This window comes from Tamandua tetradactyla, chromosome 4 (assembly GCF_023851605.1).
Source record: "Tamandua tetradactyla isolate mTamTet1 chromosome 4, mTamTet1.pri, whole genome shotgun sequence".
NCBI classification, from domain to species: Eukaryota; Metazoa; Chordata; class Mammalia; order Pilosa; family Myrmecophagidae; genus Tamandua; species Tamandua tetradactyla.
Window position 1 is genome coordinate 190,657,382 of NC_135330.1, and position 12,536 is coordinate 190,669,917.

The 12,536-nt window shown below is 40.8% G+C and overlaps 1 protein-coding gene and 1 non-coding gene across 11 annotated transcripts in view; one reads left to right on the plus strand and one right to left on the minus strand.

The window, feature by feature from the left end:
• Positions 1 to 12,536, plus strand: part of ATP8A2 (ATPase phospholipid transporting 8A2) — a 656,957-nt gene that overhangs the window by 179,096 nt on the left and 465,325 nt on the right. For 5 of the 10 annotated variants that reach the window (XM_077158861.1, XM_077158869.1, XM_077158868.1 and 2 more), the window contains exon 3: positions 12,260 to 12,359. The exons of the other annotated variants lie outside the window; for them this stretch is intronic. In XM_077158861.1, the coding sequence (XP_077014976.1) occupies positions 12,260 to 12,359 (100 nt within the window). The remainder of the gene's footprint in view (positions 1 to 12,259; positions 12,360 to 12,536) is intronic. 10 annotated transcript variants of the gene reach the window in all.
• LOC143681980 (U2 spliceosomal RNA) lies at positions 1,767 to 1,958 on the minus strand. Its single transcript, XR_013175012.1, has one exon. It is a non-coding gene; the product is annotated as a U2 spliceosomal RNA (small nuclear RNA).

Consider the following 12,536-nt stretch of genomic DNA (forward strand, 5'->3'; position numbering starts at 1 on the left):
AAATACTTTTCAGAATAAAGGGATTTCCTTCTAAGGAGTTACAGGGTAAAGCCTCTGCCTGTTCTGAAAGCCAGTCTGCTCAGTTAGAAATGCTATACTTCCAGAGCTGTACTTGGGTTTGCTTCTTGTTTGACTCTCATGGAACAGGTTAGAATTGCTCTTCCTTTTCTCCATGACCGCTGGCCAAAGGAAGTGACTGACATGGGTGGTTCCTGTGTCTTTTTTGTGGTGGGAAGTCATATAAGAATAAATGAGATCTTTAGCCTAATTTCATGTTCCAAAATACAGCTTCCCGTGTTTGACCGTACTGGAAGTTGGCTAAAAGAGCTAATGGTCCCTCAACAGCTAGTTATATTTGGATGCTACTTATTTCTATAAAAATATCAAACTGCTGTTAAAATGGCACCTGGACATGGTTAAAAGGTCACGTAGGATGGAAGGGGTCATTGTGGAAATTAGTGTCCAGCTCCACCGCTCTTGCTCTAGTCCTGTTCCACTAAAGGCAACCAATATGAACTCTTTCTGGCTTTAATTCTTTTGTTGGTTTTCTCCATATTTCTAAATTAAGTTTAGAAATGATCTCTCTGAATTCTCTTACAGATAAAAGATTTAACTCATTTGCTTTAAGCCCAAGTAGTGTAAGAGTGTATACCTGTTTGCTTCTTTTCTAATAGAATTTGCTTTTCCTGCCTCATTTTTCTATCAATCAATTTTTTATGTATTAATCCTTTTTTTGTCAGATCAGTATGCATTTAAGTTATGCAATCACTTTATAATTTAAAATAATCTCTCAGTGCCACTTTTTCCCCCAATAGACCTCTTTCCCAGATAGACTGTTGGCCTGCAGGTGTGTAATAAAATGATCATCCCAGGACTTTGCTTTGTTGCTTTCTTGAGTTGGAGTCATTGGTTTTTGGATACTGTTTTTTATTTCTTTCTTGGATTACTGTCTAGTTTTGTTGAAGCACACATGACGATAGCTTCCTTAAAAAGTTTACGTGAAAATGGAAGTTGAGTGTTAACGCTTGGTTAGGCATCGAAATCTAAAGCGTGTTCTCCTTGTCTGTGTTACTAAGTTCAATGTCATACTGACTTTTTTTTCCTTTATAAATGAGCTCTATTACAATTTTTAAAAATCTTTGGCATTGTGTAATTTCAAAATTTTGATTGTCTTTTATTGTTTTGGTTGATTTGTTGAGCCCTTTCAATCAAAAACCTCATTTCTTAGAGTTCTGGGAAATTTTCTCTTTTTTTTTTTGTGGAGTGTGGTGAGGGAGCCGAGGGTGTATGCAAGGAAATCGATCCGAGTTAATAGAGAGAGGTAAAGAACATGGTGTGTTGGAGGGTGAGTGAAGACAGAGGAAAGTGGCAGGTAAGGCAGAAGGTGAACGGAGAGCATGATGCTAGCAACAACGGGGGCTACAACCAACGGGAGGTGTAAGACCTAGGATAGAACAGAGAGAGTGAGCCAGGAGCAGGTGACGCAGTTCATGGCGACAAGGAGAGAAGGTCTCTCGCAGGTTGGACAAAGTATCAAACAAAGGGCCTGCGTGCAGCACAAGTAAAAGTACTCACGCAAGACTTACTTCCTAGCATCTATTTACCACTTGGGCGAAACTTGGGTTGGCCATCGCCACGAATAAAGGACGTGTCACTAGAAAAGAAAGAAAGAGACGAAGAAGAAACGACCTTACAATAGACATTCCGGTCTGGTAAAGAAAAGAACAAGGAAAAAGCAAGTCTGTCAATTCATACCGCAATTGAGGAGGGGGTGCACCATTCCTGGAAGTACTGCAATACCAGGTCGATGCGTGGCGTGGACGGAGCAAGCTCCCTATTCCCTCTCCCTGTTCCAAAAATCCATTTAATATATTGTCCTCGGATAGAGGATGTATCAGATATTAAACTGATAAGAACAGATACTACACTTGATCTTAGCCAAAAGGCCGAGAAGCGATCTGGGAAATTTTCTAGTATAATTTTTAAAATATTCTCTTTCTCTGGTGTTTTTTTTTTGTGTGTGTGGAACTCATAATTGTTGATTCTTGGCTGTCATGTTGGTGGTATAATAAATCTCCTTTATCTTCCTTGGTATCTTTCTTTTTTTGGTTCTACTTTTTATTTCTTATCCTCTTGATTATAATTTATAGCTAGGATATCATTCTTCTCACTGCCAGTAGTTCTTTTATTCAGTTCACTTTTAAGAACAGCATCTTATTCTTGATTAATGGATGTGTTATCTTTTTATAACTGAGGATGCTAGCATTTTAAAAATAGCCTTTTAAAGTCTCCTGCACTGTCTGTTACCTCAGTTCTCCCTTTCTTCTTTTTTCATTTTGTAATCTCTTTTTCACATTGGATACTTTCTAAATATGCAGGCTAATTTTCACAAGTCTGAGGACAGAGACTGGTGGGATGTCCTGGGAGAAAGGGTCAGATCTCCAGCTTCACTTCTTGTTTCAAACCTGGGTATGTGAAGGGCTTGTTTTTTTTACTTCCCTGAGGTTTGTGTGCTTGCACCAGGAATCATCTTGGGATGTTTGGCCATGGGTTTAGCAGTTGGCTGTGAGAGAGGAACACTGCTTCATTTATTTAGTCTTTTGCTTTTAGCTCATTAGGGTTTATCTCCTTGAGTTTCTCCAGACACATTACCCAGATCTCCTGAGGTCTCCTCTGTCTGGAGACTCCAAACATTTCCTTTTACTTTCCTCTGTTGCCTCAGACCCCTTTCCATATCAGTTTTACAGGCTAAAGCAGTTTGCTTCTGGTCTTGTGCCCCTCTTATCCCCTCTGTCTGTGCCCGCCTTGTGAGAACTCTATTACTCCTTAAAGATGGATCAGAGTGTCTCCTCAGAAGGTTCTGGAGGTAGAACCCAGCTTCCCTTTCTTCAGACTACATCCCCCTCCGTGGTTCCTCTCTTGTTGCGGGTCAAATTTAGAAGACACTTTGGAGGCACACAGACAAGGAGTCTATTTTAGAAAAAAACTCCTTTGCTGCTGATTCCTCTCCTAGTTGTGCTGGTTTGAAATGATGTATGTACCCTAGAAAAGCCATGTTTTAATCCTAATCCCATTTTGTAAAGGCAGCTGTTTCTTCTAATCCCTATTCAGTATTGTATGTTTGAAACTGTAATTAGATCATCTCCCTGGAGGTGTGATTTAATCAAGAGTGATTGTTAAGCTGGATTAGCTAGAGGTGTGTCTCCACCCATTTGGGTGGGTCTTGATTAGTTAACTGGAATCCTATAAAAGAGGAAACATTTTGGAGAAAGCTGGAGATTCAGAGAGAGCAGAGAAGAATGATATAGCCATGAGAAGCAGAGTCCATTAGCCAGTGACCTTTGCAAATGAAGAAGGGAAATGCCTCCTGGGGAGCTTCATGAAACAGGAAGCCAGGAGAGAAAGCTAGCAGATGGTGCTGCGTTCACCATGTGCCCTTCCAGCTGAGAGAGAAATGCTACCATGTTTGCCATGTGCCTTCTCACTTGAGAGAGAAACCCTGAGCTTCATCGGCCTTCATGAACCAAGGCATCTTTCTTTTGATTGGACATTTCTACAGACTTGTTTTAATTGGGTCATTTTCTTGGCCTTAGAACTGTAAACTAGCAACTTATTAAATTCCCCTTTTTAATAGCCATTCTGTTTCTAGTGTATTGCATTCCGGCAGCTAGCAAACTAAAACATTAGTTTTTGAAAATGTCTATAATTGATTCTCATTATTTGCAAATTCCGTATTTGCAAATTCACCTATTTGCCTAGGTTTACTTGTAATCCCTAAATCAGTGCTTGGGGGGCTTTTGCAGTTGTTCATGGATACTCGCAGGACAGTGAAGAATTTGAATCACCTGATGTGATGTGCACACGTTCCCAGCAGAGGTCAGATGTGGCAGCCCTCTGCCTTCTTGTGTCACCTCTCAGACTGCAGGTGTCCTTTCCATGGGACGTTTAATGCCCATTGTCTAACTTTTGTGCTTTTATTTTTTTATGATTTGGCTGTTTAAAATGGCCCTCAAGTGTAGTGCTGAAGTGCTGTCCAGCGTTTCTCCATGCAAGAAAGCTGGGATGCGCCTTACGGAGAAGATACCGTGCATCAGATAAGCTTCATTCAGGCACCAGGTAGCATGCTGTGCGTGGTGAATTCAGTGTTAAGGAATCAGTTATATACTAAATAAGACATCTTCAAACAGAAACACACTTGAATGAAACAAGATTATGCGTTAATTGGTTGATAAAGACGTCACCAGAGGCTCCTAGAAACTGACCCTGGATGTCCTGTAGGTGCAGTGGTTCAGTGTTCCCCGGTTTAGCATTTGTGGTGACTGAATCGAACATGACTACCAGAGTGATGTGTCTACTGCATTTTAAAATTCTGTTCTACTGTTTTAGTGGCATCTCCGTGGGTGGAGCTGATGGGCATGTGTCTGTTTTATAATTGTGAATTAAAAGACTTTAGACTGGACCATCATTGCTGTTAAAATCCTACACATAAAGTCAGAATTTCCCAATTTCTAAATGTTAAGTTTCACTGAGATGACTATGGGGTATATTTACTCTTTGAAAATTTGAGCTGTAACCTTAGGTTTTGTACATTTTTTTTCATATGCATAATAACTTAGAAAAATTTCGTTTAGGATTAAATAGTTGAATAAAGTTTGGTAAGTGAAAAATTCAGAATAATAAGCATATGATAGCTTAACTTGGGTTTTTTGATATTTTTAAACTCCTTTGACTCTTTGCAACCAAAGAACTGAAATTTTTCTTTATGTCTGGATCTAAATTAAACTTTTGTACATTCCATACCAGTGAATTCTATGTATTAATCCCTTAACCTCCCACTGATCTCCCCATTTGTCTGTGCCAGCCTAGTTTCCCATCCAGATATTGCTCGTTATTCTAGTTCCTGAGCTCGGTCTGCTTGAGAAGTGTCCTTTTGACTCTCCAAGTCCTCTCCTTCCACCGATGGCATCACTGCTTTCCTGACCGAGAGCAGTGGCACAGGGCATGCGGGCAGCATGGATTTAGCTGTATCTCATTTGATAATATTTGATAATGTGATATCAGAGTCTTGGCCGTGCCTTATTTGATTTGTAGCATGTCAGTACCTAGGATAGCCATAAATCTTGCCTTTTGATAGGGTCTGTTTCCTTCTCTTTGGAAAGAATTTATTGAATTCTAAGGAAAGGAATGAAGGTGTTATAAATTACATGCGATACATCGTGGCGTTAAAGTTGATACCTTGACTCTTTTTCCTGTTCTCTTGGGGTGGGGTAGAATCAGACCTGGGTTGTGACTGGTTCTGTACTTATTTTTAGACCAGATGTTCTCCTAACAAATATTTGTGGTTTCTTTCGATGGTACGTTGTTAAGGTATTTTATTTGAGGAGATTTCCAGAATATAATCGGGGAGGGAGCTGGCATGGCGTCAGGAGTTGATGTCAGGCAGGGTGGGCCACAGGCTTTGCTATTCATTGGAATGCTCTCTTGGGGGACCCCGTGGATGCAGGTGGCATCTGCTGTCAGGAAGGTGGATGAGTGCCTTGGCGTACAGTGGTCTCACATACTCCTGCTCTCTTCTTCCTGAGATGGTTTAATATATCTTGGGGGATATGTGAATTTAGCTGTTTATGAAGATATGAACAACCTTCTTAGGACATGTAATGTTATCTCCATGTCTCCCACTCCCGAAGACCTCTTTGCCTGGTGAATTTTGAGTGGTGACAAGTAATTGGTGTCTTACAGGGAACTTCTCATGGGGAGGTTTACAAGAGACCTTCTTCCATTCTTTCAGTGAATATTCAACATGCACTGTCCCCTGGGCACTAATGTAGGAGAATAAGATGATCAGTCTGGGCTGTTTTTACACCTTGGTGTGCCTTTGCTGCTCATGTTTTTGAAGAAAGTGTTAAGCTAGTTTGGTTTCTGGGTCTTTAGAGACTTGCCTTAGGAGGAAAGTGACACTTTGAGCAGCTACTGAATTTTAGATTTGCCTCTGAGGAACGGTTGTCAGCTTCGATTTTCCCCATAGCTGGAAAATCATACTCAAATGCTGTCTGTGGTTTTTGCCTTTCTCTCTTTCTTCAGATCAGAAGAATTGCTTTGTGATCTGTGGTGGTTGGGCAGCCCCAGACCTGTAGGTTGGCAAGACCCATAGTTTGGTTTCTGATGGACTGTTTCCCATGCTTGCCAGATCATGAGAATTATCAAGAGGGGAGTGACCATGCCCATCATATATATATAACTGTGCTCCACCCCTGCTGGATCCCAATCTCCAGAGGAGGTTTGCAAGTTGGTATTCTTGTTAGATCGTTTCCTTCTCCTTGGAATCCTCCAGAAGTTTCCCATCTCCTGAAGAGAAAAAGGCCAGAGTATGGACTTGACCTCCAAACCCCATGGGAGTCTTCGATGTTGTCTTTGTGGGTCTCCTCCTCCTTTCCACTCACATTGGCCTCCTGTTGGAGGGACAGTCGGACTCTCCTGCCTCAAGGATTTTGCTCTTGCTGTTCCCTCTCTCTGCAAAGTTTTTTCCCTCTGTATCCACATGCCTTGTTACTACTTCTTTACCTGCTTCAGGGCTTAGCTCAAAAGTTACCTTCGTAGTGGAACACTGTCTGATCACCCTGTTGAACCCCAGCCCCCACTGGTGTACCTTCCACACCCCTCTTCCCTGATATACTCCTCACCATGGTATTCATCATCATCTGTCCTGTTCTGTGCTTTATTTATTTCTTCTAACTCTCATTTCTCCTCTAGAATGTGATTCCCTTCAGGCTGTGACGTTTTGACCATTTGGTTCCCTACAGTATTCGCATTGCCTAGCACAGGACTCAACTCAGCACAGATTTGGGATAACTCAGAAATTATCTGCTGAAAGGATGGGTGGACAGATTTTGACAAGCCCCTAGCTCGTTCTTCATGTCACCCAGTTCCAGGAAACGCTGGGCTACCAGATGTTTAGGCAGAAACAGAATAAATTACAAGGAAAGGTTCCTGTTTGCTCATGGCCAATTCCCCCCAATTCCACATCTCTGAGACTCATTGAATCCCTTGGACTTATGTGCAGTCGGTTCATTTTGTTTTGCTATGACCATCAACACCGATGGCAATGCTGGCACATGAAGTTTGAGTCAGGTCTTTTGGGGATGACTGTTGCCCATGGGTGAGCCATCTGTTCTGCAGGGAACTCCTTCTTTCTCCCACCTAACTCTGTAGATGTTATTTCTCCTGAAACAGTGAATGGTACACTTTCTCCCATCCTCTTACAGATGACCCTTTTATTTTAGAGTGTTTGGCAGAGTTGGTGTGCCTTCATTCAGTTAAGAGATTTAAACACATTTGCCTCCTCAGTCACTACCCTAAACCCTTGCTACTCAAAGTATGAACCTTGGTCTAGCAACATGAGCCTCTCCTGGCTAACTGTATCTCAGAATGAAAACATTTAATACTCCTTTTCCTAGTTCTAGTGGAGTAAATGTTGATATTGTCTCCCTTCCCCCACCCCTGCGTAGCCAGGGTCCCTTCCTCCCCAAGTCCACTCTGCGTTCACAGCGTTTGGAGACAAGTGGGTCTCTAAGCAGACTTCAGTATTTCACTCAAGTGGGAAATACTCGCCCATCAACTGGCTCAAGGGCTAATGGTGTATGTACGGTGTCTGTTTTATTATAGCCGCGATCTTAGATTCAGATATTAGATATGCATATTGTCAAGTTTGCAAGATACTTTCTACAGTCTTGGAGTGCTGTGTGAATTTTCATGTTTTCTTTTTTTTGAATTTTATGAGAAATTATACTTTTATTGATTAAAAGCATGATTATTTATGTACATAGACATGAAGACAACATTCAAATATTCAGACATTACGTATATATTTTCTGCCTGACTTCATAGGCTGTATATAAAAGCATTATAAGTTCAAAGTAGTATTATACTTGTTAATAACTAGCAGTATTTTCATTTTGCTGTACTTTTCTTCAGAATTTCTGGGACACATGCGACATTAAAACATACTAAGATTCTAGAAAAACAAATGATAACAGTAATCCTCTAAATAAAAGCAATTTGGAGATGACATAGCAACTATCTAGCAATTTACCACCAAACCACAGTATACATTCAAGTTGAGAAGGTTTTCTGGTTGAAACAGATTTTTTTTAAAAAAGCATACTGATCATATTTTAAATATATATCTTAAATACCTAAAGCAAATATTTTTCCCCTTTTACCAAAAAAAAAAAAAAAAAAGTCTAGTGAAATCGTTAGTGGGTGTGTGGTGACAAGATGTTTTGATTTTGTGCTATTTGAAAGGTATCACATTTGCCACATTTTCTACTAGTAAAGCAATCAGGATGGACACATGTGGACTGTGGCCTATTTAATTTGCAATTTTGTGGAGCTTGTTACATAGGAATATGTTCTTCATATAATTTTAACAATCTTTGCCTGGCCTAAAAAAGTTAATTATGTTCATTATAGACACTTGGAAAATACAGAAATGTGTAAAGCAGAATATAAAAACCCTGTAGTCTGACCATGTAGAGATATCTCATTGGCAATATTCTGGTACGTTTATTTCCTGTTTTTTTTTTCCCTAAGCATACAAAAATATAAAAATATGTATATAAAATAGGATTGTTTATATAATTTAATCTCCTGCTTTTTCACTGAATAAAATGGTCCTGAGGTGCTTTTCCTTGCCCTTAATAAATAGTCTTCATAAAAATTGATGGTTGTAATGGCAAAAAAATGCATTTTTCATTGAATGGCTATACCGTCATGTAAACACACATGAAGAATGCCATTTTACATTTTGTAGCTTTACATAAGCTTACAGCCTCGCAGCATGCGACTCAGTTGTCACATTCTCTGTATGTTTTCTTAACTCCACGAGGACTGGGAGTGTCGGCAAGTGGTACAAGCACGCTACATCCGAAATATCTAAGGTCCTGTACCCAGAATCCGGCTGAAAGTGAGAAGCTCTGTGCTGAGTCCCACATGGGTAACAAGCTCTGCTGGCAGTGTCCGCCCGCTGCGCTCCGCCGGGCTGGGGGGCAGGGCGGATGCGTTTGGAGCCAGTGTGTCCCGATGGCCGTGTGGGAGATGCGAGTTAATGCTTGCACCTAAGGAGAGAGGTCCGCCTTGCTGAGCTGGGTCCCCTTGGAAATCAGAGGGCCGGCCCCGCCCATCACAGGCTCCCCGGGCCTCCTGAGGGTGGATCTGACTCTTCCTGGGAGCTCCGTCCTCATATGATGGTAGGATGGCTTAGAAAACTCTTGGGGATTTTGGCCGTATTTTCTTGGTGTGCTGTGCAGGTGTGACCCAGGCCCAGCTTCGTGCCACTTCTACTTGCTTTCGTGATATGGGGTGGTGGCTTTATTTCAGAGTTCCTTTCAGGTGTTGCCTTATCAGAGCGCACGGTGTCCCATTCAACTTTGTGTGTCCTCCGAGCTGGAGTAAACACAGCTTTGTGCTGTGAGCTGCCATATACATGCGTGTGATATATTTTCCTTAATCTTTAACCAACTTAATGCAAGCTAGTCTATTCTCTCTGGCAAAAATTTAAAGAGACATCTGATTACCCCTTGTGCTAGATAAACGAGAAGGAAACTCCATGTCAGCACATTTTTCTAGTGAATTTGAATACATCCTTACAAGTGTCAATTTCTTGAAGTCTGAACCATTTTATAAATGCTTTTTAAATATAATTTATCATACTCAACCATTAGCACCTGAAGCAGAAGACTAAGCACGATTTTGTCTTAAGGGAAACTCTGATCATTACCTATTGTAGAATACCAGCCGTCCCTGCAGGATTTCCCCTGCGGCAGTGGCAGGGAAAGTGGTACACTGCTCCACCACATGACCTCTCACTGTTAAATATGTATAAATTGGACTGCCAGCTTTGGTCTTATTTTGTCATTCTTCTGATTGGTTGCTGTCTAGTTCTCCACCAGCAGCACATGTGCCTCTAGCATTTTCAGTCCCCTTGAACCCTCTGCTCTCTACTTTGATGCTTCTAATTTGTTGTATATTTGAAACCCAATAATCTTGCTAAAATTGCATTTCAGTTAAGAGTGGACTCAGACTCATGCCTTCAGGCCTTCAGAGGGTGAATTAGAAATCAAGTATATTCTTATGGTTTGAACTGGGGTTAGCCTTTGAGCAACTGTAGCAGCAGTCCATTTTATCCAGGGTTCTCAATTTATGCTTTTGGGTTCTTTCACTGTGCACAGACTATCTACCTTGTGATTTATATAATTAAAGCAAAGCAGATGATAAGGCAGGGATGTGGTAGTTTGCAAGTTGCCAGAATGCAATATACCAGAACTGGAATGGCTTTTAAAAAGGAAAATTTAATGAGTTACAAGTTTACAGTTCTAAGCCTATAAAATTGTCCAGACTAAGGCATCCAGGGAAAGATACCTTAATTCAAGAAAGGCCAATGGGTCCAGAACACCTCTGTCAGCTGGGAAGGCACTTAGCTGATATCTGCTGGTCCTGTGCTCCTGGGTTCAGTTGCTTTCGGTCTCAGTTCCTGTGGGGGCTCCTCACTTTATTTCTCCAGGGCTGGCTTTCATCTCTCGGCTTCCCTTTGCCCTCTCCAGGTTCTGGCTTGCTTAACATCTCATGGTGATATCTGCTGGACTTCAAAGAATCTCCAAACGTCCGTGGCTCTGTTCTCCAAGTATCAGCATCTGTGTCAGCTCTACTCTGAAGTTTCTGTCAGCTCTATCATTTCTGACTTTCCAAAGTCTTTCCTCTTTTAAAGGATTCTAATAAACTAATCCAGACCCACCTGGAATGGGAGGAGTCACATCTCCATCTATTTAAAAGATCAGACCCACAATTGGGTGTGTCACAACTCCATGGAGATAATCTAATTGAAAATATTCAATAATGTGCAATATTGAGTCAGCATTAAAAGAAACAGCTGCTTTCACAAGATTGGATTAGGATTAAAACATGGCTTTTCTGGGGTGCATAATGCTTTCAAGCCAGCCCAAAGTATAAGCACCAAACTGTGGGCTCAGAGGAAGAAGAGTCATTATGAATTTACCAAACTTAATGGAGGATGTGGGATTAAGTGGGAAGATAAGATGTGAAGCACAGTTTAGTCACATGGAGAAAGCAAAAGTGTGAGTAAAAGGGGCTGCCTTAGGACTCTCTAGAGAAATAGAACCAACAGGATATGTGAATACTAAGAAATTTGTTATAGGAATTAACTCACACTCCTGTGGGGTTTGGCAAGTTTGAATTCTGCAGGGAAACATTAAATCTTCCAGGAGAAACCCCAAGTTGGAAACTCTGGAAAAGTTGACATTGAATTCCCCAGGCAAAGTTGGTTGGCAGAAGTAGAGATGGAAATTCTTCTTTCTGATTGCTGAAATCCTCAGTTCTGAAATCCTCAAGGCCTCCAAATGATTGGATGGGGAGACTCCCCTCATCGCTGAAGGCGATCTCCTTTGTTGATTGTAGATGCAATCAGATGTACATGCCATCAACTGACTAATGATTCAAATCTGTCTACAGAATACCCTTATAGTAACTGACACACCAGTGCTTGCTTATCCAAACAAATGGGCACCATAACCTAGCCATGGTGACACATGAAATTAACTATCACCCTAAAGAGTGTGTGGAAGAAATATAGTTTATTCAGGTGTGGTTGAAGTGTAAGATATCTGTGGTGGGTCTGCAGAGGGACCTATGAACTCTGTTTCCCAGGCCTGTTAATCAGGGCATGTTTTATAGAGTTGACTTTCTATGTTGATTCCAGTGGTTTTGTAATAAATACTGCAGTGCATCACAAATTCTGGAATAATTCCTCTCCTTCACTTGTGTGAGTAAATCGATTGATGGTGCCGCCTCACTCTTTATTTCAGCGTTCATATCTTACCGTATTTGGTACATGCTTTGTGATCCTTGAGACGTCTTCCTCTAACAAACAATCTTTGCATACCTATTATGTGTGTAGCATGTAGCTCGTAGAAGGTGAGAAGATTTTCCTGCTTTTAATGTATGAAAACTCTAGGAATATATGTGTATCAAAGTTTGAAAACAAAGATTGCATCCAAAATTATTCCTATCAGGTGCATCCTTCTATATAATAAGGCCTTTGTAAAAGAGCGCCAGCATTCCAGTTTTCTTGCTCCGAGTTTTGAAGCATTTTGTCATTAAAACTGGTTGTATGTTTTTGAAACTTTTTGTTTTGTTCTAGTTTCTTAGTTTAACTGATAGTCGGGTTTTTTTCTTTTTGTCTTTACAGTACAGCTAAGTACAGCTTGTTGACATTTCTACCTCGATTCTTGTATGAGCAGATTAGAAGAGCTGCTAATGCCTTCTTCCTCTTCATTGCCTTATTACAGGTAATTTTTTAAAAGCTATCTAAAATTTGTAACCTTAATTACATGCAAAGTGAGATTTTTGCTGAAAGGCCACTTCACTGAAAAAGGGTTGCAGATACCTGAATGTAGGTTGCTTCCTTCATCCATTGTTTCCAAGAGTGAACAAACATCATCTTTCTGTAAAGGGAACCTTCTTTC